Genomic DNA, 26,767 nt, shown 5'->3' with positions numbered 1-26,767 from the left:
GTTTTCATTTCAGTGTTTCAGAGAGTCAAGCTCACCATTAAACACAGTGGTCATGAGATTGGCCCTGAAAACAGGATACACATTTCAGTAACAGAGGCAGATGGGGCCATGACCTTAACTAGTAACACCAGCGACAGGTCTAAGTAACAACTATGAAATTGCCTTTAGGTCAATGTTTCACCAGTAGGAAAATTATCACAACCAGCCAAAGGGTTCACTATATCACTAGATTAGTGCAATTCTCATCCCCCATCTGATAAGCTTTTCTTGTACATCTGATAGTGGTAAGTAGAGAGACCCAGAGCTGATCAAAGTGGAGTGCTCAGCCATAAATGATGGGATATCTGTAATCGCCAACCCTCCATACCAAGACTCAGGAACCCCCATGGAAGAAAAAGCAGAAATTTTAGAGCCACAGGTTGGGGAAGATTGCTGGAAAATAATGCTTTCTGGGCATGACAGGGCCTCTACCCTCATAAACTTATGGTAGGTAGAGTCCCAGCTTGAGACCTTCACAAAATGAAGCCAGTAACTAATGCATCACGAAGTGGGATACAGCTCACTAGCCGAGGGGATAGCGACAGTCGATGCCTACTGAAAGTGGGAGTCTCACTTTTCCCCCTCAGGATGACGGGTTGCAGACAACCAGTGCTCTAGCGCATGCTGTCCAGCATGTTTGTGCACATGGGTAGCACTAACAGGACTTGGTGGCTATTGAAAGAAGATGAAGTTGGAGAGGTGTCTGAGAAGAGTGGGTAGTAGAGGGAAAGATGGAGTTTATCTTAATACATTATATGCATTCACAAAATTTTGAAAGAACAATTTTTAAGCCAATGGCTATTGAGTAGAGGGAATAGTCCATTTTCCATTGGAGTATTTATTTTATTTTGGTTATTAGATGAATACGAATGGTCAGTGAACATCTGTTTGGGTGTTTTTGTTTTTTTGCCAGTATTAGACAAATCAAGCAAATAAGAGAAGGAAGGCACAAATCATGGTTCTATGAAAGTATAAAATGTGAGTATATTTATAAAATTTCTCATTAGAAAAATTCCGTTCCTAGGTTTTTGGTACCATGCATTGACTTTTAAATGAAATGTTTTATGAAGCAATGTTTACTTTTTGGTGGAAAACTCAGCAATCAATCATCCAACAGTATTGATCCATTGCTCCAGGCCAGTCAACAAGTCTAAAGCATAAAATAACACCACGCAAGTGGAATACAAACTGTGGTGGATGATCATTATATACCTGTGATGAATATCAGAACTTCCCTACATTCAAATGACGTCATTTCCTGCCACTACTGGCTTATCTAAGCATGGTTTCCATCTTATGATTCTATAGTAAATTCTAGAACCAATTATACTAACAAAATCTCAGGTGAACAGCTATAACAGTTAAGTACTTGGGTCAAATCAGGTAAGAGTTTCCCTGCATTTCATTGTCCAGTAGAAACTTAACCTTAGAGTGATCTATGTCACAATTTATCTGGAGACCAAATTCAAACCTGGATAAGTTACCAGATTTATAGTATTGGCAAATGAGGCTCAAATTAGCAAGGGAAGTCTCTAAAGTTCCAATGGTTCAGAAGCAGGCATAGACAGAGTATTTGGAAACTATTTTTCCCAAACGTTGAACTTTATAGAACCAAATGAAAAATGAAAGTAGTTGCTGATGAAATGGTTCGTGGGTATTGGTAAGGTGGAAGTAATATAACAGCTGAAGCAACGTGGTTTCTAGACATCAGAAGGGTCTCCAACGCAACACAACGAGTTACAGACCGAAGGAAAGAACACTGATTGTGGTATCGGCAGGAAGGTATCCGAGTCCCAGGCTTTCTTCTCCTTTCAGACAGACATAGCATGTAGGGTAAGCCATCTGGAGGCATGCATGTGGCTGCACAAACTGAAGTCATGCACGGTAAAATTCTAAGAGGGACAACTCCTCCAATGACAAGAGGACCAGTTTCCCTCGGTATGCTCACACATAGTGGAGAAACCATCCACAGAAACATGTTATCCCTGTGTGAACCTAGTTTGGGGACAACAATCTGCAGAGTGCAATTCTAACTTTTCTACACACATCAATCCATTCTCTATAAATCCTATCTAATCCTTGGCTTCTTCAACAACATGAAATACAGGTTCCCTTGCCAATGGTACGTGGTAGGGGTTGTGATCTCCTAGCCCTTGGAGCTTGGAGACATTAAGCAGTAGCTGGGTTCTTGGAACAGTCCATTAGCATTTGCATGTTCTTCTTAAGGAGCAGGGTATATGGACACTAAGGCATGTGCCTTCACAGACAGCCCTTGCTGCTGGCCTTGCTTTGGAAATTAGAATCTGGTTCTTATCACAGCTGCACTACTGGGGGATATGATGAACTGCCAGTGACAGAGTGCATAGTCTTAGAAAGGCTACTGCACGAAGTCTGTCCCTTGCTACTGAGGAGAGAAATCAACTCTATAATAGGGTGCAAATGGTATCCAGGACAACGGAATGTTTGGGTATCAGTCTACGTATCTTTCAGTAGGCCTTTGCACACATTCAAGTTCATCCTTTTCACAAGCTAGTAGGACATCTTACACTCAAGCCTGGAGGGCTAGTGGAAGTATTAAGTAGGTCTGAAGAACACGAAGATTTTCATAGAGGATTGTATTTAGTCCTCACAGTGAGTCAGGTCATTGTGTAAAATGACTCATTTTACAAATAAGAAAATAGAGGTTGGATACCTTGTATCATGCACAGGAAGAAGAATGGCAGCCTGGAGGACAACAACTTCACTAGCTAGATATAAGTCAGTTTGACTTGGGCTTGGGGTCATGTCTTTGAGACAGAAATGTTTTTATCTTTCCATCTGCAAAGTGGGAGCATTGACCTGTAGCTCCGGAATGTGCTGGTTATTTTCTCATGCAGTGCCCCACATGTACTCAGGGAGGCAGGCTTTATATTCACTTAGAGCCTTGTTTTAATTGCTGAATGACTTTACATTTTGATCTCTCTTTTTAAGATTGTGTTAGTTTTGATCACGTGTGGTTGTGTTTGTACGTGGGTGTGTACATGCATGCCCTGATGGCCTCTGAGGCTAAAGGCATCTTATCCTCTCCAAGTCATTTGTCCTTCTGGCCCCTTCCCCACTTTTGAGAGATCATATGTCACAGCACTGGAACCCATGGTATCCTTGAACTCACTATGCAACCCAGATTGCCTTTCATTGCTGGCAGTCTCCTGCCTTAGCTTCTGAGTGCTACGATAACAGACATGAGCCACAACTGCCAGTTTCCCACTCCCCTTGAACAGAGTCTACCCATATACGAGTTCATTCTAAAGTGACAAGAACTTGTGCTGTTGTTTCTACTTTTCCAAAATTAAGTTGTCCTGAGCTTCTTTCCCATTCTTGGAACAACAACTTGGAGACAGGATCGAGACGGTTTCATTTCGTTTTAGGAAACAAAACCCCAAGTCTGCTCGATGTCAAATGCTTCAGTAAGATTTGCATTTCAGAACTATAGTAAACTGATGTTTTTGTATTCTATCCAAGGACCAGGCTGGATTACAACTCTTCTAGCTGAGAACCACTGCAAAGCCCTACCAGAACACAATCTCACAGGCGGCTGATGAAAAATCAATAATTGCTGATATGAACACAGCTCAACATTCAAGAGGTTTGCAACTGGTCATGCAGTGCTTTGAGTAAGCTTGTCTCAAGGGAGGGCATACTTCCAAATATTTTATTCCTCTCCAATTCTGTTACTTTAAAAGCACAAACTTGGTTAATGGAGGCATTCCAAACACTCCACCGAGGTGCCAGTAGAATATTTCTAAAATCATTGTGCATTTTCTGATAGAGATTATAAGCCAGGTGTGGATAAATATATAAGCATATATATTATGTATCTCATGTAATATCTAGATCATAGCTAGCTAGTTATAGAGATACAAATATAAATATATAAATATATCATATATATGTATCAGCTCATATATATGTGTATATATATATATATATATATATATATATACACATACATATAAAATGCTTGCCTGGTCTTCTTTGTCCACTATAATAATTTGGATTATCATTACAGTAATAGCTCAAGTACTGAATCTACTCATTGCTCAAGTACAAGACTGAACACAGCCATTTCATTGCTTTCACAAAGACATAGAGAGCAAAGTTACACTGTAGGGTCACCAGCTTATTTTTAAAATCCATCATTCCCGTGTTTGTGATCATATGCATCATCTTTATGGCTCGTCCGCTATTTGGAGGTCTCGGAGCTATTTCGTCTCAGGTGGGAAACAATAGCGAATTTACCAGGAGTTCTAAAGCAAAGCTATTCTTACTTGCTGTTGCTGTTATCACTAATTGTTTCTTCCTATACTGAGAAAAGGAAGGCAGTCTCCAGGGACAAGAGTACGTAGGCACAACACCAAGACACCCCCACTCCCCAAAACAGGCCCATTGGAAACTCCCCCTTCAAGGAAATTCCTTCTCTGCTCCTTTTTTTGTGAATTCTTGAGCTCCTGGTGAGCCAGCAAGAAGTTTCAGTTTCCATTTCCATCTAATCTAAGTCAAGCTCTGTCCACACTGTGAGTCCAATCAGCCACAGATATTTTCTGCAGCACTGGCAACTTTTGCTGAAATGAATTTACAAAACATCTGTAGTGCTAAGGAAACATCTGAGGCTCTGGAAAGCACATGTTGGGGTTGGAATCATGGAGAAAGCATTCCTGATGAAGGGAAAAAATAATTTTTTGATTCAGTGAGGGAACTGGAAAGTTAAGAAATTAATATGGCTCAGGGCTTGATGGACAAAAGCCCAAATTAGAATTGATACTAGAGAAACGGGAAGAGATGACTAGTTACCACATCACTGTCAAGCAAGTTGTCCCAGGAGAACTTGGTCAACTCTTGTTCAACTACCCACTGTGCCATTGGAGTCCAGAGGAGTTCTAGTGAAATGATTTTAAGTGAAGCTTCACAGGGTTCTGGGTGTAATTTAGGTCCATTCCAATATTCACATTAGATAAGGTCTCTAGTGCCCATTTCAATATTAGAGGACTTCCTTCCTTTCGTTCTTTCTTTTGCTTTTTTTTTTTCTTTTCTTTTTCTCGAAGCTGGGGACCGAACCCGGGGCCTTGCGCTTGCTAGGCGAGTGCTCTACCACTGAGCTAAATCCCCAACCCCCTTTCGTTCTTTCTTTCTCTGTTGTTTTCTTTCTTTCTCTCTTCCTTTTCTTTTCATTCTTTCCTTCCATTTGTGTTTTCACCTTTGCTCACACTAGATTCTCTTCAGAAGATGTGGCTCAATGGCAGGCTCTGAGCACTTATTATAATAAATTTTAAAATTCTGCCTACTTTGCAAGTACTCCATGTCCTATAAACAGACTGCCAATTTGCAGCTAGCGTAGGATTCATGAAATCAGGCCTGATTAGTCTTCCAGATTATCATTCTATATGGCAATTATCTTCCAAAATGAACTACCAAACCCCTTTAAGGCAAGGCTATGATATGTTTTTAATTACCTACAGTAATAATTTAAATTATTATTGTTGTCAGAAAATGTATTTAATAGATGGGGAAATCCTCTGGACTTTTGCTTTATTTGACACCTTCAGTTATTTATTTTACATTTGTCTCTGAAAAGTGTATGTAGACTACAGAATGAGCACAGGAAGAAGGAAACAAGGGAAGGTGTATATGAAAGATCTAGTACCAAGATTTCTGGGTATTCTGAAGTTTAAGGACCATCTTCAATTCTCTGGTTCAAGGAGGTAACATCTTTTTCATCCCCCATGCTGGAAGATAAATCCAGTGAAACTCAGCACCTACAGCTCAGAAGAATGAATTTTAAAAAGCATCGGTCCTCTTAGTCACTGTATCTTTGTCCCTTCCATAGACAGCATTTTACTCTCTGTTTACCTTGTGGCTGTGCCTCTAAGCAGGTTGCAGGGGAAGAGTGGGTGGTGGAAACAGGTTTGCAAGTTTGACAGTTTGGGCAATAAATCCTTCAGAGTATCTCCTTCATGGTGTTAGTAGGACTTCCTCATCCTAAATGGAAAACAAACCAGCCACCTTCCTCAGTGATTCCAAATCTGAAGCCGGGAAGCCCCAGGAAAGGATGAGATAGACACCAGCAGGTTGTGGGATGCCTGTGACGGCTTCCTCTCCAGAGCTAGTGTCTGCCATAGCGCTTTAATCCTTTCCATGTCTACCCGCAGCTATCCCTCAGCCTCAGAACTCACTACTCCCCAGCTCTCTGCAGTCTGGGTATTTGGATAGACTCGAGGCTTCTGCATGAACATGGAGTTCAAATCCTGGATGCTTAGCTTCCATTTTCCCTTGCTTCTGTGAGTCCAGGCTGGGGCAGCAACACTAAAAAGGGGATCTGTAATTTAATGGGGAGAATAACAAGTAACCACAAATTGTTCAGTGTCCTTCATATTCACTCAGGGTTACCTATTCCAGTTCAGCGATGCTTTTTCTTTCTTTCCTTTCTTTTCTTTTCCTTTTCTTTTTGTTTTTCACCCTCACTTCTTTCAAACCCTTTGCTTGGGTCTTACCCTCAGCACCTTGTGCTCTGCACCAACCCTGCCATCTGATTTCGTTTTTTTTTTTACTCCCACCTGTCTGCCCTCCATACCGTTGCCAGCTATCTTGGTAGAAAACAGATGAACTGTTCACTTCTTGCTAAGAGACTTTCTGTAGAGCCAGCAGGTAGAGCTGGTGGGATCCAATAATGGATTCCAGGTGGGCTGTGAATGCTCAAAAACCCTATGCAACATTTTGGGCATGTGTGTGTTATTATTATACTTCTGGAAAAAAGATTCATAGCTTTCGTCAGGTTCTCAAGGGGGAAAAAAAAGGTTAAGAATCATTGGGAATAGGATAAAGTCCAAATTACCAAAAGTGGAATACAAAATCTTTGTCTAACGTGACCCTAAATGGTCTGGATTCATTCCTGCTGCTCCCGACCACACATCACCCTTCTTGGTCACACGAGGTGCTGCCAGACCCTTTAACGGTGTGCCCATTTAGCTTGTTGCTTTGATTTTCATCTCCCTCATCTTCTTCACACCTGCTTTAATTTCCCTTGATGTGTGTCTTCCTGTTCTTTCTTTACCACGTGGCTACCATGCCCTTATCCAGTGAACTTCTTATTCTCCAGATAGAAGCAGTCTCTGCTGCTCCTGCAGGTTTGGGGCCCAATGCTAGGACCTGATGCTGCAGCTGGCTTAGCCTTTGGGATCCTCCACATTGCATGTCTTTGCTGATAGAAACTGTGCTTTGTGAGGCCAGGATAAAGATAAATGTGTTGTCCTCCAGTGCCTTGGGGGACTCTAAAAATCTGCCCAGTGTCAGTAAATATTCCTAGAGTCTAAGGCAGGCCAGGGCAAGTTGTGGTTGAGGTCCTAATTCATAATGCCTGTCAGTTTTCTCTCTTGTTCATATGTCCACTGTTTCTCTAAAGATAGAAAACGAATGCAAGCTTCAGGTGAGAGAGGCAATGAGAGAAAATGCGAATAAACCTGACACAGGGAAGAAAGGCAACCACACGTCTGCTTCTTCACATCTCTTTACACTGATGCTGAATTTACCTAAAACATTTGAAGCTGAATGACAACTAACGCTATTTTTCCTTAATGTAGGCGAATCCATGTCCCAAGTGAGTACATGCCAAATCACCTCCCAGTCAGTAACAGGCCGCCCTCTGCTCCGCCTGGGAAGAACACTCTCAGGAGGTCAGAGTGCTGGCACTGGCGGGCTATAGATGGGGTCCTGGATTAATCAAAGGCAAAGGCTGCAAGCAATAAAAAGCTAAACGGTGTTTTAAAGAAAGCACACTAATGAGTGCAGTACAGAATATTTAGAATACTAAATAAGTCATAACTAATCAGGAAAAAATAATGTAAACTTGACCCAACGAAGGGTTCTAGATTGGGAACAGTGGATTCTATGTAATATGACATCTAAATATTCGAATGCTGGAGTTCTGAGGTTAAGATATTCAGAGGCAAACCTTATCGTTGAAAACCTCTGGTAGATGGGAGCTACACAGCATTCAGTCTCCACACTGGTGTCTGACCAGGGCTTGGCACCAAGTCCAACCATCGGTGTTTCACTGGTGTGTGTGTGTGTCTGTGTGTGTGTCTGTGTGTCTGTGTGAGACAGACAGACAGACAGATACAGAGGGACAGAGACAGAGGAGACAGAAACAGAGACACAAAGACAAAGAGACATTGTGTGTGACTCTGTATGTTTGCCTGTCTCTCCTCTCTCTCTCTCTCTCTCTCTCTCTCTCTTTCTCTTTCTCTCTCTCTCTCTGTATCTCTATGTGTTGTTGTTGTGTGTGTTTTATTCACATTTGAACTTTTAAAGCATTTCAGAAGGTGTACATGGATAACACTGGTGGGGCAAACTTTTAAGCAAGGACACAGGCTGGGCATCAGGTCACAGTCAGTCACTGTGATGCATTTGTCCACCTTGACATAGCCACCATTACATTGTAAATAGCATAGTACAGTGTGCCTCAGTTTGGAGTCAGATAATTTCTAAGATGCCTGGGATTCTAAATTAGATTATTGTACTTATGCATGTTTACAAATCATTTTTTTCTGATCTACAAAACAGAACTCAAACATTTCCTTGGTTTAACTCACAGAGTTGCTATAAAGACTGCTTTAAAGATAAAGCAGTAATATATCAATGAATATTGGGTGGTATAATTGCTAAGTGAAATTTAAGAGATGGGTGGTCTTATGGCTTCATTCTTAAGTTTTTTAACAATGTGATTCTTGAAACTTAGTTTCTATTGGGATTCTTTTCTTTATGCATTTTCTTTACCCAGAACCTATGGAAGACATTAAAATAACTTCTAAAACATAAAATAAATGCATAATTATACTACATAGATTTAATTAATAAATGTTTATGATTTAATTCTTTGAACACCAATAAGCACTTGCAAGCAAGGCCATCCAGATGAATGTATAAAAGTCAGATTTGCTTTCTGGTTTGCCGTTTCCAATTGACTTAATTCTAATCGAAGTGTTAGAGAACAATGTTGTCTTGTGAATCTTTCTATTACACGGAGTCCTAACAATATTCACGAATTAATGTTTTTTTATATCAGTATAGAAGCTGCTATTGTCATTTTCTACTGTGTGACCTCAGAAGTAATTTTTTAATTATGTGTTAGTTTTACAGATATGTTCCTCTCATATTAAGCCATTTATCCTGAGAGCTTGGACACTGCTGCTAGATGATGCTTTGTTAGAACCACGGCAATGTCACCGTGCATTCTCTAGTTAAGGAAATGCAGGAGAATAACACCTTGCCATTTTTCTTCTCTTTCTCATGTGGAACAGAGTGTGTTAACTCTGCAACTTTTAAATTTGTCAAATGTAATTTGTTTCTCTAAATGGATGAATTTTTCCTAGCCCATTATAACTCGCCGTCACCATAATAAACAGCATGTGTCTACTTAGACTGAGTGAGGAAACACTAACAACAGTTAGTGACAAATACAGCACTTTTCCCTCATGTCTTTCCAGTCAGGGTCAATAGAAGTTTTCCTTACTTTTTGAGTTGGCTAAATTCCAAGTATTGTTGGCAATTTTTTTGAAAAAAAATCATAACTGAAACTTTTATTTAGTATTGTGCATATGGGAGGTGAGACAGTCTTCTATTGTTTGTAAATTCAATAACAATACCAAGGAGCTATTAGGTAAAACATTTGGCAAATGTTTATTCATGTGTGAAATACAATAGGGTGTTCTATTTGCGATTCTCATAAGGTTCCTCAGTGTTTGACAACCTGGAGCAGATGCTCTGAGACTTTATACAGCTGGTATTTTGCTCTCAACATAGAAGCATTTGGAGCCTATCACCTTTATATTTCCAGCAAGATGCACAATCTTTCAAGCATCATTTGATATTATTTAATAGAGTGATAATATTTATGTGCATCGAACAGAACACTTAGAAACAGGACATGTTAATAGATTAATGTGTGAAGTCATATTATAGTCACGGAACTGCCTCAGAAATATATTAAAATGGATGCTGGCCACAGACAATATCAAGGTTTCTGGGGTTCACCCCAGGCATCGTTTTAAAAGCCTGCTTTGTAATAAGCAGAGAGAGTGAAGGCGTTAAATCATGGTTTACTACTGCATGGCCTCACAGTCTTACCATCTCTGGTGCTAGGCTCAGAAATCAATTTCACACATGGCTGCTATCAGTATTCTTCGAGCTATTAAGACGAAAGCACGTCCTCCTCTTTTTATTAAAACCAAGTTCATTTTTACCTCCCTGTTCCTGCTCGCACTTTGCCTTCTGGTCTGGTCTGGTCATGCCTTTCCACGTCCTTAGTGTTAGTAGCCTGCTGACTCTTGCCTGCAGGTCTTTCACTTCAAGGCTTTTGGAAAGGCTAATCCACACTCCTGTACCCACTTCCTCAGCACCCCTGAATTTCCGTCCTGTGGTGCAATACAGCTTTGCCCACTTCTGACTGACTAGGCTCCCCTGCCACTCATCTGGCCCCTGTCATTCCCCACATCCTCTGACCTTGCTCACATCTTGCTGTGCTATGTGCTCGCTGGCAGCCACAGCTTGCCTGTCCCTCCCTCTGTTTTTTCTTACTCATCCTTACTGGTAAGTGCTGGAATCTCTGAAGGGTTTTCCCAGTATTGCCTCCTCCCACACCTCCTAACCCCCACCCTGTGGTCTGATGCTCCTCTTGACCTTTTCCCTTTCTCCAGCACTGTCTTGTGTTTGCTGGTGATTTACAAAGGGACAGCTTTACCAATCTCTAGCCATTCCACTCATTCAAATGAAAGCCTTGTCAACACTTTCACTTAACATTTCCAGATCCAAAAAAAATATTTGGGGCTCCAATCCCTTTGTAGCCCTGCTCCCTAACATCAGTATAAAACATGTCTCTTTCCCCAAGTCTCCTTCATCTGTCCATAGCATAGACACGTGTATTCACACTCACACATTCCATTCTGCCATGTGTTCTCCTTAGCAGGGTGCCTCCTTTCTGCCACCCACCTCCCACTCTTCCAGTTCGTACCCTAAAAGTGCTCCTTTTACTGTTGACATGACACACAGCTGGTTTTCCACACTGCAGTGTGGCTATGTGTGCCCAGATACTCTAAGGAAGAAAGCTGTGGGTGAGGGGGCGATGGTGTCTGATAGAGCCTTGAGTTCCAGCTGAAGTATTGAGCCTAGAGTGAGTCACAGCCAGAGCCAGTGAAAGCATTTGTGTGGAGCATGATGCGTTTGGGTCACAGTGTTCAGGTACGTTTACTATTCATTTGAAGCTCACAGTACCCCTAGGGGCACTAAAAGTATATGGACATTTGGGAAAAAGAAGAGGAGAGGAAGTTGCTGCCAAGGAATAAGTGAGGAATTAATCTTACAACTATTTCAATAACAGATAAGAGCAGCTTAGCCTCCCTGTCTGATTAAATGAGATACGGCTCGGTAAGAGTTAGTCATCCAGACCGGAATTAAGCTCAGCTGCCAGAGGACAGCAGTGAAACATCCAAAATATTGAATCTGACACAGTGGCCATTGAGGAAAAAGGAAAACAAAAGGTTTAAATGACAAGTATATTCAGAAGACCGGAGGCATCGGAGTGCCTGCTTTATTTGTTTCTTCAAGTAATACTGAGGAAGGCGCTAATTTCTATCTTGTACCAAAAGTTTTCTTCTGTCCACAGTCTCTTATTTTTTTTAATAAAACATTTACCAATTCAAATGAGAAGTTTTGTTATTACACTACAGATTTCATAAGTGGGCAAGTTCTGATGCTTTCTTTGCACACTGTTACATGTGAAGATAGTCATCTTCACACTATGGACTGCCCTTCTGTCTGACGTGCAATCCCAACATTCATAGACACAGTCCATTCCTGTCTACCAGATGAGCTACTGGAACCAGCGCATGACCACTGTTGTAGGCCATGAGACTCATGGACTTTTAGAGTTAAAGAAGGGATACTACAAAGATTTCTCAATGTTGAAACTATTCTTCTAGGAGGGGAAGGCGTTGTACATCTTTTCAATTTTCTCTAGAGCAATTTGTTGGTGGTGGGTTTTGCTTTGTTTTGTTTTGTTTTTAAGTCTGGCTACACATCTGAATTACTTGGGATCTCTATCTGAGCTTGTCCTCAGATCAATAGGAACTGAAGTTCTTGGTTGAGGTGGGGGTGGGGGTGACAGCAGACGGACAGACATGTTCAATCCAGAGTTTTCAAGGTGCTTTGAGGAAGGAGAGAGTTGAAAACCTTGAATGAGGCAGGCATTTAGAAGCAGATTCAAAGGATAACTTTCTTGGGCTATCCTTCATTTTTCTTCTGTCTTATGCTTCTTGGTCTCAGTGAACCCCAGAACCCCACCTCCAAGTAAAAGAATAAACATTATTTCTCTCATCCCTACTCTCTAAGGTTGACAGGAAAGCTGTTAGTAACCAAAGCTGTTGGCTGTTTGGAATCAAGGGTAGTTCTGAGAATGAGGTGGACATGTTTCAGCCTCTAAGGTGGGAAAATAACAACTACTGATGTTTCCTTGGTGCTTGCTACCCATGTAAGATCCTGTGCTAGCTGTTTCATGAGTCATTTTATTTGACATCATTATGATTTTGGATGTGGATGATATTAACACCTATGTAATGGTCATAGAATGCAGAATATTGTAGGCAAGTTATCACAGTGGTTCCATATCAGCCAGTTGTCAAGAGCTGTCAGAGTTGGTGTATTTGGGGGGTCACATGGATCACTTACAAATCAACCAGACCAAGGTATTCTTAAGTGCAGCAAGTTCCTGGGAGATTTGGAAGTGGAGAAACAGCAGCCACTGCACTATACTAGCTTGCAGATGGGAAAACTGAGGCACACAGAGACTGTAAGATAGTTAGAGGGCTTTGAGAATGGCCCCCATAAGTTCCAAATAGAGACTTTCCATTCTCTAGATCAAGAGAGAGGGGCAATAAATAAATACATAAATTCATTAATAAATAAAATATGCACCAAAGGAGGGTACAGAGAAGCAATGGGAAGGCTACACGATCATATTTCTCTGCTGGAACCTTTGTTTCTTATCAGTTAGATATTGGAAAAATCCAGAAATAGTAGTCTATGAGATGGAAGGTGCCAAAGGTTGTAGTCACACTATTGTTTTATATAACATTATAAGTTTTTAAAAGAAATGCCACCTACTCAACTATGACCTGCTATCAATTATAAGTACATCCAAGTTTCCAAAGTCAGGGGGAAACAAAACAAAACTGTGTATCTTAGGATCGATGAAATACGGTACAAGCTGTGAACTCTCATGAACTTGGTTTAGAAACTGTGGAAATCACTCAGCATGTTGGGGAGGTGCCTGCCAAAAGAGGCCAAAACATAGCTCAAACGACGTGGAACATAATCTGTACTGCATATTTTAATATGATTTGTTTGCAAGAAGAACTGAATACACAGGAATTCACACCACCTTTAGGTTTTTGTACTCAGTTTTCTTATCGGTGAAATAGGTGGGGCCAGCACTATCTAGCATAGATAAACAAGGCAGTAGTTGGCACACGGGTCAGAATGAAAAATCTCATTTTTCCTCTTTGCTAAAGCTGAAGAGATGTTTATGCCTTGGAAGTCAGTTTTGAGGAAGAAAGGAGGAAAGTAAAAGGGGTAGATGTCCAAAATTATTATGAAAAAGGAACCATATGATTTTGAACATAAATACCTGTTTGATGCTCTTGCCAGGAAAGCCTATGTTGTGAGGCAAGGCTAACGTAGCTTTGTGCTAAAGCTGTATGAATAGCTTTGTGTATGACAGAGACTGCTTGCTCATAATTAGGAGATGGAGAACGATACCCGAGGACTCCAGTGCCTGACTCATTAACAACCTGACTCCCTACTAGTCAGAGTCACAAGACAATTTATATTACATGTATTGCAGGCTTCTTTCTAAAAGTTGTGACTTTTTTCATCACGTTTCAAGTAAATTAAATTTCTGAACTTACAGTTTTGTACTGAAAATGGTTTCTCTTCTGATGACCACAATGGGCATCCACCCTAGCGGGTGACTTAAGTGTAGACCCTCAGTGCTACATCTTCATTGGAGATCCAGCTGTTTGCCAAGGGAACCCCACATGTGCAACCCAAATTAGATGGTGTGAGGATAGTGAGAAGGAGGGCAAAGGTACTTGCTGATATCCTGGAAAGATTTATGACTGGGACATGAATCTGAAAAGCTTAATAGGCTCTTTTGGTGACGGAACAGGCAAGTTAATGACCAAACAGGAAAAAACACTATAGCCTTAGGTTGCAATAATCAGCAGAAAGTACAAAAAGTGATTTCCTTAGACCGCCTTGGACAATTTTACCAAAAGAGAGGAGAGGGATCCGTCTGAAACTATGGGAACCTCTTCAGAGAGAATGGTTCCGGATTTTCACTTCGCAGGAAGACACTCTTAGTTCTTTTAGGGTATGGATATATTTGTTTCTCTAAAATGGCTTCCCCAGTTTTAAAAAGACAATTTTGTACTTCAGCTCACACTCTTTAATAAGGAGACCTTTGGAAAAATTAGTCACTCTTGCACACCTTACATCCCACCAGCATTTTCTGGCCACTTACCTGGTGCCACGTTCTGGCTCTAATATCAGCAGGGGGACCTAAGCCCTCGGACCTAATAGGAGCTCTAGAGATCTTTGAGTTTCAAGATAAAGGATCCCATGGGTAGATTTCATCCCAACAATTCTGTAGTCTTCTAGGGGGATGCCTCCTTTTGGATGTTACTGCTTTTGCTTCTGTTGGATTCCCAGTGTCTATGAGTATAAATTCTAGGCTCCTGTCTTCTTCACTCCATGTGGCCACCACAACTATCTTTCTCAAACAAAAGCTATGGTCCTTGTTCCTGCTCATGGCCTGCAAGGCACACTGTGGCCTGGCTGTTCTCTATGTTAGGATTCACTCACTGTCTCCTGAACTCAATCTTCTGCTTTGTCCTTGTAGCATCCCCTTTCCCCCTCTCTCCTTGGCCTGGCACTAGAGGAGATGCTGCTTACCTAGGAGAAAACCTGGGACCCTCAGACAGCACATGACAGCATCCTTTCTATTTCTTTCTTCTTTTGACTCAAGGAAAAAGACTGGAATGGAGCAGACCAGTCCATTGCAGTCCATTATTTGAATATGCAAAATAATGAGAAAACAGTAGGGACTCAAGTTACTCTGTCAGGAACCATATGTATGGTTTTTTTTGTTTGTTTTTCTTTTGAAAAATTACAGCTGAATTTTTGCCTTTTCAAGTGACTTTCACCTTATTTCCTGAGCGAAAAACAAGCAAACAAACAAGTTGGTAGAGTTGGAACAATACTGAACCCTGTGTGTATTAGAACTGATATGTGCTAGTACCAGACCTTCCCCAGCTGAAAAACATCCCCTGTTGTCCTGTGACTCCCCAAGACTGGTATGAGGAGGGGGTAGATTAATACACATGAGTTGTTTCTTACATTGAATCCACCATACCCTTTAGTATTAAACCCACATTGTCTAACAAATCAATAATATTTCATGTAATTTATTTTATTAATATGCTTAGGTAGACAATAAAAAAAATACCGTGTCCATTTTCTTTACTCCCTTCCTTCCTGCAACTGTTTCTGAATTGTTTTTGAAATTTTAGTGGCCTATGAAATGCAAAACACTGCATATCCCTTCCTTAAACTACAACTGGTTTTGGTTTTTTTTTTTTTGTTTTTGTTTTTGTTTTTTTTTGGCAGAGCTAAGGACTGAACCCAGGGCCTTGCGCTTGCTAGGCAAGCGCTCTACCACTGAGCTAAATCCCCAACCTGTAAACTACAACTGTTAAAGGCATAAAATACTGTGTTTTCTTTTCTTCTTTCTTTTTCTTTTCTGCTTTATTTTAGATTCCATAGTCTGGCTGGGGCTTTGGCTCAATGGTAAAGCTTTGAATGTAGAGAGTCCTGGAGTCAATCCTCAACACTGCGGGAAAGATCCTGCAGCCTGTAGCTTACCTTAGCCTCAACCAACTGAAGTTAGTAAGCGTCTTGAGGGAAGACGACAGCTACTGGCTTCCCATATTCTTCTGACTAGCCTTCTGTTTGCTGGAATGAGGGGCTAGGTTAAAGGCTTCATTTCTTTAGCCTAGCCTTAAGATGGGAAAGACAGGTGTTTACGTATCAAATAAACACAGAGACAGCATAATACACTCGTTAATCTTAGGTTTCAGTATTGCTATTAAAAAAAGAAGAACTTCAGGGGGGGAAAAACCGGGAAACTCAGAAAATGACCTTAAATATAAATCTTTAGAGACTCAGAGTTTTTCTAGCACATTCCTTCTTGAATCACTATAAATAATGAATTAATATGTCTATTTCTTTAGGCAGAGACACCCTTACATCAGCAATAGTTAAATATACAGTTTAAAGAAAATAATATCATGACAGCAACATAAAACCAATGGAAAGCACTGGCCAGTTAATTCCTGTCTCACCCACCCCTATCCCAAATCCTTTCTGATATTACATGTAGAAAGACCCACTTTTTACACCGTGTCTGCTTTGTTTAACACAACCTACCCAGCACCAAACATCGTACTGAGACACAGCTGACCCTGGAATTATACAATTTCACATTGATTCAAGGAAGGCAGCCAATTCCTAGAGACCTACTATATACAAGACCCTTAGGAAGTTACTTTTATATACAGGTCAGCAAATTACTCACACTTTGTTGATTTGAAAGCAAGAGAAGTGACACTTTACTACTGTGACACAGCCTGTTACCTGGACACTTGTAAACCTACAATGATCCTTGAGTTTTAACTCAAGATTTGTTGCTCAGCAGCACCAGTGGCTACGAGGTCATGTAACCCCTGCTCCCCAACCCCCAATTAAGAAGAACTCTAGGCTTCTAGAGAGAATTCAATGAAAAGAATGACCAAAAGGAAGGAGATCTGGATTCTGCTGTTGACCCTACAGTAAGAGGTGTTACTGCCAGTTGGGATTCAAATTGCCCAGTCAACCTTTTGCATTTTAAATCTGGCTATTTGTAAAACAAAAGTGCAATGGTGGGGCAATTGCTTCATTTATTTGCACAGCAAACTTACATTAAGTACCTATTTAAGTAAAATTCTGCCCGCAGTCAAGGAGTAGGTGTGTGTGTGTGTGTGTGTGTGTGTGTGTGTGTGTGTGTGTGTGTGTGTGTTGGATATGACAACACCAAATTCTTACCTCCAAAGGGGTCCTCATCATTGGAGGTCACATTCTGTTACAGGCTGCAAAGTCTGACAGTCTATAGTATGCTATCAAGCTACTTCTGTAACAGTGAATTCAAAGCACACTTGTCATCTCAGGCAAGCTAAGGTCTCAATAACCAATGGCTATAACAATTCTAATGAAAGATCAGGAAATTTCTTCCAAATCTCACTCCAGCACAATGGGCACGCTGATTGTTTCCATTACCCTTTTCATTTCTGGTTCTGCTGACAAAGTTCAATATTTAAACAATACATGTAAAGACTTCAAATGGTGGGTGAGATTATAGCCTACAAAATGGGTTGGGAAATCAGATACCCAACCATACCTTTCTATGAGAATGAAGTGAGGTATATTTATTTTATTGGACAGTTTGAAATTCTTATAGGTTGCTGACAATTTCCTGTCTCGTTTCTTTTATGCTCTTGGAATTTAGGTCAGGATGTCTTGGGTTATCACACTCCTTTGTTCTAACGTTTATACCAGTAAACCAAACTAACATAAAGAAAGTCCCGGGCGGGGGCGGGGGGGAAGGGAAATTACTCAAAGCCTTAGGAGGAGGATGGCAGAAGCTTTGGAAAAAAATCTGAAAAGGCAATGAAGATGAAGATGGAGAGTCTGTGAAGACTAATGTAGTGTAGAATTGGCGAGCGCATCACTCACTTCTTTAAACTAACAGAAGAAAGAACCCACTTAGGAGGTACACCCACATAACTCACAGGTGGCAAAACTATTAGAGTCCTACAATTTCTTGCTTCAGAACTAAAATAAATCCATATTAGGAATGGCATATGCCCACACAAAAGGTTTTCTGTCTGTCCATTTCTTTCAGGTATCTTCCTTTGGTACACAAGCCCACTTAGCTCTCATGATAATTAAATTATTTTAAGAAGACTTTAGGTGAAACTTTAGGTGACTACGGGAGGTACAAGCTACTATAGTATGTACAGATATATAATTTCCAACGGAGTGTGTTTGGTCTTGCATAGATTTTTGCATATTGACCTTATGGTATAATATAGGGAAAATGGAAGGCTGTAGCATGGCATCATGGAGCTCCCGGGATAGTGGGACAGATGCTGACTTCTCACATGTTCACATTTCTGATCATCGATCATATATAATGATCATGCTTGCAATAATAACAACTCTTGTCCCTTGGTTTGTTTGTTTGCTTTGGAGCAGGGTCTTGCTCTGTCATTCTTCCTTCTTAGTTTCCCAATTAGACCATCATAGGCAACCATGTGTGGTAAAAATTTGCTTTGAAATAAGATTTTTCTTAAAGAACTAATCTTAATTATGAAACTGTTTCAGTGTATTTTCTTATACAAAGTACTATTCTTAACTACAATAATTTTGAAAATCATTGATGTTTGGAGACAGATAGTTATTGATGTCATTTATAAAAATAACATGTTCACAGTCTGAGGGAAGCTATAATTTATTCACAACTAGGTATTAAGGCTTAATGAATCTAAGTTGGTATAGGTGGTATATTTGCAAACAAACTAGTTTGGAGGCCAGCTGAAAAAAAATCACATTTCAGAAATGTTATCCATGAAAACATTGATTTTTAAAAGCAAAATTAATATTCCCATAATAAAATGCCCAACAGACTTCTGAGCTATTTATTGCAGGTACTAAGTCTTATTCTATCTTCCAACTTTTCCCTCCTGCTAATGACTTTAGCTTCACATTCAGTAAATTTCAGAAAGCAAATGACTTTTGTCTGGATATTCTTAATCACCTGACATATGACAGCACTTTTGTGTCTGTAAAGGAAAAGGAAAAACAAAACAACAAAACAAAACACTTAAACGTGAAATGGTGGTGGCTTTTGCTCTCTCAGCATCCTAGCGGGCTAGGTGTGGTGGCAATGCTTGAGAGTCCAGACAGAGTGGAAGAAGGGGTGTGTAATGATGGACTTAGGATGTGTTGCAGGATCAGTGTTAGAGCCCAGTCTTCACACTGATATGTGAGTTTCTCCATAGCAGCTTGCTGCTGTTATCAGTAGGTTGTGTTATCCCCAGGGTCCGATGTGCCTGGAGGCTTGGATTTTAGGTGGAAGAACTAGATAACAATACAGACCTTTAAGAGACTGAGTTAGAGGGAAACGTTAAGATTACTGTAGGGATGTAGTCTAGAGAAGTTGTGGGCTGCAAACTGTCTCTGCTTCCGCTCTCACATGTAAACTTCTCTCTCCATGAATTCTGTGCCAGGAGGTGAGGCAACCCTCTCCACAGAGCCTGTGAAATGCCAGTTGGACTTTCAGCCTCCAGAACTATGAGCTAAAGAAACTTCCGACTATTAGCTGCCTCCGGTATTTTGCTATGGTGATTGAAAGAGGTGAATATTGCTCTAAGTAAAAAGAAAAAAATTTGAAGATAATTTGAGATCAGGAATACTCAGTAAGTGGGGGTTTTGTTTTCTTTTGGTTGTTTGCTTTTGTTATTGTTTGTTTGTTGCTTCTTTTTTCTCCTGCTGTGAACCTTTCCTTGCCTTTTGGAGTTTGCTTTTCTCTTTGTCAGTTGTTAAGTTTTTGCATTCCTAATGTTCTGTCACTGGAGTAACTGGAGTGTTAAGTCTTGGATTTTGCTTCTTGGTGTCTTTTTCATTGCTTTGGCCTTGCTTCGGATTTGGCTGTCGTTTAGTTGTCTTGTGCTGTGCTATGCAAGAGATCTCAGATGACTGGCTACAAGTCGGTATTGCTTTTCTCACTCCTCTATGCAGCCATGGATTCTATGATTGAAAAGTTGAACCACTTTTCCTTTTTCTTTTTGGGGAACACAGACACCCTCCAAGCCACTCAACACACTCAGAGTATGCAGCAAATAACAAACTGTAAAGATTAAACCACCATTAAGATGATGTGGCATCTTCTTATTTTTCTTTTTCCATATAATAAATGGAAAGAGGTATTAGCACTTACAAGTATGCACTAGAATGCATAAAATCTAAATTTGAAGCATATGTTATTTATAAAGATTTTGAGCATGTAGCACATTTCCACAAATTTTAGGATTTTCACATAACAAAGGCTATTTCCCATATTCAAATGAACATTCTCAGTGAATGTCCCCAAGAGTGGAGGAGGGCGGTAAGCTTGGGTCATCTGCAGACCCAGGCCACTGGGTAGTCTGGTCACCCTAAAAGTTTGAAATGTCTGTGCTGGATCCTGTACCGTTGGCGAGCAGGTGAGGAGAGTGCTTTGTTCTTGGAGGGTTAACTGAGACGGGTCAGACCCCAAAGTTCCATTTGACACTTTTAGCCATATTGACTCATATCGACTCAACAGAATAGCATGGTCTAGCTGCAAGGAAGTCTGGGAGATAAAGTTTATTTCAGTGCCCAGTAGTATGAAGAAATGGGTGAATTAGTAACGCGGGGTCTGCTAAAGTGAGAGTTTATAATAAATACTTTATTTTGTGAAACTAGCTAAAGTAAATACTATGTTCTCCTAAGGACCAAGTCTGTGAAAGGAAATGTACTTAAGACCTTAATGGATAAAAAATATACATGAGGTATGCAAAATGATTCATTTTAATTGACAACAGCAAAAAGAATTACTGTTCAATTACTATTGACTGTGTGCCCATACACATCTAAGACAGAAACACAAAATAGAGGTCTTTTTTAAAATTTATTAAGTGCTTTTGACTTGAGCTTTCTCAAAACCAAGAGTGAAATGCTTTATATCGAAAGTGAGTGTGCACAGCTTTCTCCCCTATTTGTAGGATTTCTTGCTGAGTCACTCTTACTTACCTACTTGTTCATTCAATTATTTATTGCGATGCTGCTGTCAGTAGGAGGAATCTACATCAGGCATGCTGATGTTCCTCCACACTTTTATAGGGCAGACAACAATCCAGAAATCCAAGTCATTAGAAGAAACATGAGGACAGAAATAGATGCACAGTAAAGCAAGAACTACAAAGCCATACTTACAAATTTTAGACAAAGCAATGAATCATAATTTTAACGCCCTCTATGACTTGGTGCTGACTCACTCTCTCTCTCTCTCTCTCTCTCTCTCTCTCTCTCCCCCCCCTCCCCCGTGTGTGTGTGTGTGTGTGTGTGTGTGTGTGTATAATTATATATATATACATATATATATAATTTCTTCTAAGAAACTTTATGATTAATTACTGAAGTATCTATTTCTTTGACCAAACTAGAAAATATACTGAATATAGGAAAGAGTCAACCCAATCATAATAATTTCTGAGCTTCTTGGAAATAAAACTAATGAAAAGCCAAAGGTCACTATTGGCTATGGAATAGCCACTGGGCAGTTTCTTGACATGGCTAGAAAAGTTGTAACTGCCTTCCATGCTGGGTGCTTCGGCCAGCAAAGTCCAAACAAAGTCAGAACAGTTAAGCTTTATTCGATGTGGGTTTTAATCTTGAAGTTCGGGAATTGGGGAGATTTAGACATTTATTTTTGAGCTCATGGAAAGAAGGGTTGATAGCAACAGCTTACCCAGTTAGCAGGCAGGCTCCCCACACAGCTGTGCTGGCCTAGTTCAATTAGGATCCTTTCAGACTTACATCACCTTGGTATGCCAGTCCTAAGCCGCTCATGAGCCAGGACTGCCAATCAAGCCAAAATTCAACCACATGGTCCAGTTTTTATGATGTAGACAGAAAGGGACATGGGTTTGTCTCACTCTGGTCAAAACATGAAGCTGGAAGGCAGCTTTCTGAAGAAAACCAGCCAGAATGGCAAGACTGAGACTCAAGTCAGCACAATCTCCTCTGACATCTCAGTACATTCATGAGTAACTCGGAAGGTTCTTCATGGCGATGCAAGGACAACTCTCAGACAGAATGGGATTCATGTCCTCATCCGGAGAAGAGGTCACTCTGAGGTCACTTGACTAGAGACACCTCAGAAAACAGAATCTATATTTGCCGAGGAAAGGGCAGAATGGAATTGGAATAATTGAACCCGAGAACGTGTCAGTGCTGGAAGCTGAGAGATACACAAATTGAAAGCAGAACTGTCATTTGACCAAAGAAACTGGACTGTGCACATGAAGTCAGAGGAAAGAAATGGCAAGACTCAGAGCCTCCCTGGACGGAGCCTATCAGTCCTTGTTTTAGTCAAGTTCACAAGTACATCTCATGTCTATGCATAAAGGGAATTGTTTAGATGCTAGATTGAATAGTGGACACCAAAACACCCCCTGTACCTTACAGTCATATAAAGTAAGCACAAACCCCTACATGAACTTCAGTAATGCAAATGAACATGTGCCACTGTTGGTGCAGAAGACTGTTTCCCACATTCTTCACAGGCATTTATAGAAGGCCCCCAAATAATTAATCATCATATAAAGGGACAGACATGTGCTCATTTTTGTAATCCCTCTATTTCTCCACAGTCTGTACTGTTCATAGACTCTTCCAACGGTAAGCTTCCCTAGTATAACAGGTTTCTTCTGTAGTTCACTGGTGACCACTACTGGACATTCTTCCCTCAGATAACATGCTGTTGTAGTACATTGCTTCTCATGGAAAAAGTTGATGCTGTCATAGATAGCCCTTGACATCAAAAATCATTAAAGATGGGAACCCAAGAAGATAAGAAATGTCACATAAGGAAAATAATTTTTATAATAAAGGCCATTATTCCTATGGACATATAAGGAAAATGCTTAGTTTTCATTTTAAGATTGTATAGATATGAGAATAAAAGTGAAATTGAGAGTGAGCAGTTATTCAGAGGGGCTTGAACATGCACACACATGGACATGTGGGTATTCTGTGCCTCTTTCTCTCTGTCTGTCTCATTCTGTCTGTCTCTGTCTCTCTGTGTTCCTCCCTTCCCCTCTCTTCTGGAACAGGCCATGGTCTGTCGTAATAAGGGATTTAACATTCATTCCACAGGCTAATGGCACTTCTCACCATCCCGGATAGAATCCCTTAAATAACGGAAGAGGAGAGTACCAGAGGAACCGAAAGGAATGGGCTATGGTATTTGACTAGTTTCCATGTATAAATTAGTATAGAGATGGAAAAGGAATTCAACAGAAAAACACATGTACTTTGTTATAATTCCAAAAGTTAATCTTGCAACTGTCACAATAGCAGGGGAAGCACCTTACAACCCCCTTAAAAGAAGCACAAAGCAGCCGGAGGCTTGATTAAATGCTTCTCTGACAGGAAGAGATTCAAGTGGAGATGGACACAAGTGTCAATGGCCGGTCATGGGCTTTGGCTCATTTCTTTTGATCTAAACAGTTGAGACAAAGGAGACAAGAGTGGGAAGACTGGGGACGAGTAATGTGTCTTAATACGACAACCAGAATAGCAAGATGAAACCTATTGATCACTGAGTAAAACATTTTTTGGTGACATGGTTACTCTACCATAAAGTATGGACAGTAAGCTCATATTGACACAAGTCACACGGGGTCTCATTCTCCCAGGAATACTATTCTCAGAGAAAAGAGCTGTTGACAACAATTAAGGCTCCATAACATGCCTTATTTGCATAATTCAGGAACCAATTTCGGACACAGATTATTTAACTGTCAATGAAATGAAGGCTATTTTGATCAGGCAACAACTGGGCTTGCTACTATACAGACAGGATGTGCGTAGTTAATTCTAATGCTAGACAAGACTCTTGTAATATGTGAAAGAACAGTAGAAATAACAAATCCTCAAATTCAGTTTCTGGATCAAGCCTGAAAGTTGAGCTGATGATGTCACACTTCTGTTTCTAAGTCAACTACAGGTCAGGCTAAAGTTCGCTTTCTCTTAAACCAATAATTCATTTTGTCTGCGAAGCTAAACAAGCATTTAATGACGAAGCATAATGAATGTCTGTCCTATTACTCACAGCTTTAAAGGCCTTTGTGATCTATAAAGCTTATATATCTCCAGTGAAGAATATGTTTTTAATTCTTGAGCACTTGACATCCACAGTATAAAGTACATATAAGCAAAGTACATATTTTCATCTGTAAAATGGGCTTAAAATTATCTGACTTACATGGTTATTGTGAGGAGTCACTAATGCTTTTCAAACAACTAGTCTAGTGTTTGACACCTTCAGGCACACCCTGAATGACAGCCATTATGGTTCTTATTTTTTTTTCTAGCATAGCCTTCAAAGCATATGCATAAAACACACCTGGCTGTGAGATTTCACTCTAATTCCATCATATAATCATTGTAATTCAAACATATATTAAGTCCTTTTGAAATAGACACTTTTTTCAAGGTGAGCCTAATTAATTGCCCAGATACCTATATGAATATTCAAGATATCAAAAGGGAATGTAATGCGTTTACCAAATGAATAGAAAATCAATCAGCTGCTGAATGGTGGTATTGTTTTAGGTATAATGAAATCAAATTTCCATGTGAGAATAACAGAGCCAGTGATGTGTACTGGTAATCTGCTTTATGATGCAATTTAATGGAGAATAACATTCGCTTTAAAAACAATCACAAAGAAGGAAAGATGAGATGAATTAATGATCTATGCAAGTCTAGCATCCCATATGGAAAAAATGAGACACCTCTTGAACTGTTTGCTCCACAGCCATAAAGCACACCTCACACACTGCTCATTTCAGTCCTCTGCGAAACTAGGACTAGTCTACTCTCCCTAACTCTTTACTTTCTGTTTAAGTGTTCATGCAAATTGAAACTATTTCTAATTGCAAAGCCACATTCCAAGTTTAAATCTACAGTGATGCCACTGATTACAGAATAAGACATAGTTCCTGGTGTTTGGTCACTGTACCCCACTGATCGTCCTGGAGCTTTCCGATTTGTAAGGAATGGTTCCCTTCCCTTCATCAAAAGTCCAATGTCCATCAAATTTGTCAGATTCAAAGCAGAACAAAAATCCTCCTTCCCCATCAGCAAAACAATGCGTCTTATACAATGGTTACACTTTTACCTTTGTCTCCTTTTCTCTCCCTTCTGAAGACGTTCTGGTGTGCCATAATCGTGACAGGGAGAACTAGAGTCACGTTTCTTTGGAATCAGAGTGTGCAAACTTTGGAATCAGACCTTCAGATGAGGTTTACTAAACTGCCTGCCCAGAACACTCTGGTTTAAAAGAAATGTGCATTGCTATTAATATTTTGAGTGTAGATTTTTTGGACAGTATATGTTCATTTTCTGCCCATAAAACCAAGTATGAGTCACAATGGAACATTTACTTCGAGTCAAAAATGCAGTGTGTGCTGATGCTCTACAGAAGAACGTTATCACTACGGCTAGAAGTCAGCAGGACAGGAAGTCCAAGGATCTCTGTCTGCCTTCAGAAGTAGATCTGAGATCAAAGACTGTGATCTTCAATTCATCATCATTAGCATTAACTTGTATCCATAAATGAGTATAGTTATCATGGGCTATAACCTGGGTTGACTGTAAACAGGCTCCTCTTTTCACCTGGTTCAAGAGTCTTTATGTATAGAGGAAAATAATTCACACAAGACAGTGGGAGAGCAAGAACCAAGCAAACTCCTTACCGCCTATCCTTCAGAAAACCCAAGCCACCACAGTGAGTTTGATCTCAGAATGTCTGTTCTTAAGATTCCACGCAAACTCACAAATATTTATGTAGTTCTCAGCACTATTATCTGCAGCAGAACATCCTGAAGCTCGAGTCTGAGTCTCAGTATTATTCGCTGATTCTAAAAAGTCTTTTATATTTGATTTTGCTGGGAAAGTTGGGGTTAAAGTTCTCAAAGAGTTGAGTTGTATTTTGTAAACCATGAAAATTCTTTTACCTGGAGTTCGAAGATCATAGACAGACAGACAGAAGCACACACACACACACACACACACACACACACACACACACACACACACACACACACACTCCAACAGCACCCAGACCAAGTAGCAATAGTAACTTATTGAAATGAAAAAGCATTTACCAGGAGTAGGAAAGCCAGAAAGAGCAGCGGTGTGCCAGGAGCTGCCCGACGGCAGCATTCCATACTTGGATCTTTGCCGGAATCCGAATCGGACACTGAATAAGCTGCTAAGTGCTCCTCTGCCCGCTGCTGTCACATCCAGTGCTGTGGCTCACACTCCAGTCCTGCCTATCAGCTTCCATCAGCCCCGCTCACATTTCCTGAGCGAGGGTGGGTGGGTGGATGGGTGGGGGGTAAGCTGAATGGAATCTCTCTAGAGCAGGCAGCCAGCCAATCAGACTCCTGCTAATCAGACATGCTGAATAACAAAGCGGTGGGGAGGGGGGGGGCGCAGAGAAAGTGAACAGTGTAAGCAGAAAAGAGGGAAAGGGACTGAAAGGCAAGGGAGCAGGGAGCTGAGCCCAAGAAGAGGAGAGATGTGCAGAGGCAGAAGCGCAAAGCTCAAAGAGGAAGCGGGGCTGCGCTCTGAACCAACCTGGTTAGTGCTCCGGGAGACGAGATTCTGTTTGCCATTTGCCTGGGCTGGTGTCTGTTGCTCTGGAAAGTACAGTAGCTCCCTGTGACGGTGTATTGTT

The 26,767-nt window shown here is 40.6% G+C and overlaps 1 protein-coding gene across 5 annotated transcripts in view; it reads right to left on the bottom strand.

The window, feature by feature from the left end:
- Adamtsl1 (ADAMTS-like 1) overlaps nt 1-26,365 on the bottom strand; it is a 398,736-nt gene extending 372,371 nt beyond the window's left edge. For 3 of the 5 annotated variants that reach the window (XM_087549776.1, XM_087549775.1, XM_087549777.1), the window contains exon 1: nt 26,193-26,365. In XM_087549776.1, the coding sequence (XP_087405902.1) occupies nt 26,193-26,255 (63 nt within the window). In that variant the 5' untranslated portion in view covers nt 26,256-26,365. 5 annotated transcript variants of the gene reach the window in all.
- Nucleotides 26,366-26,767: the final 402 nt, after the last annotated feature.

The sequence above is a fragment of the Rattus norvegicus genome, chromosome 5, assembly GCF_021556685.1.
Source record: "Rattus norvegicus strain SHRSP/BbbUtx chromosome 5, alternate assembly SHRSP_T2T, whole genome shotgun sequence".
Taxonomy (NCBI): Eukaryota; Metazoa; Chordata; class Mammalia; order Rodentia; family Muridae; genus Rattus; species Rattus norvegicus.
Note: the sequence above shows the minus strand (reverse complement) of the source record. Positions and strands in the feature narration are given on the sequence as shown.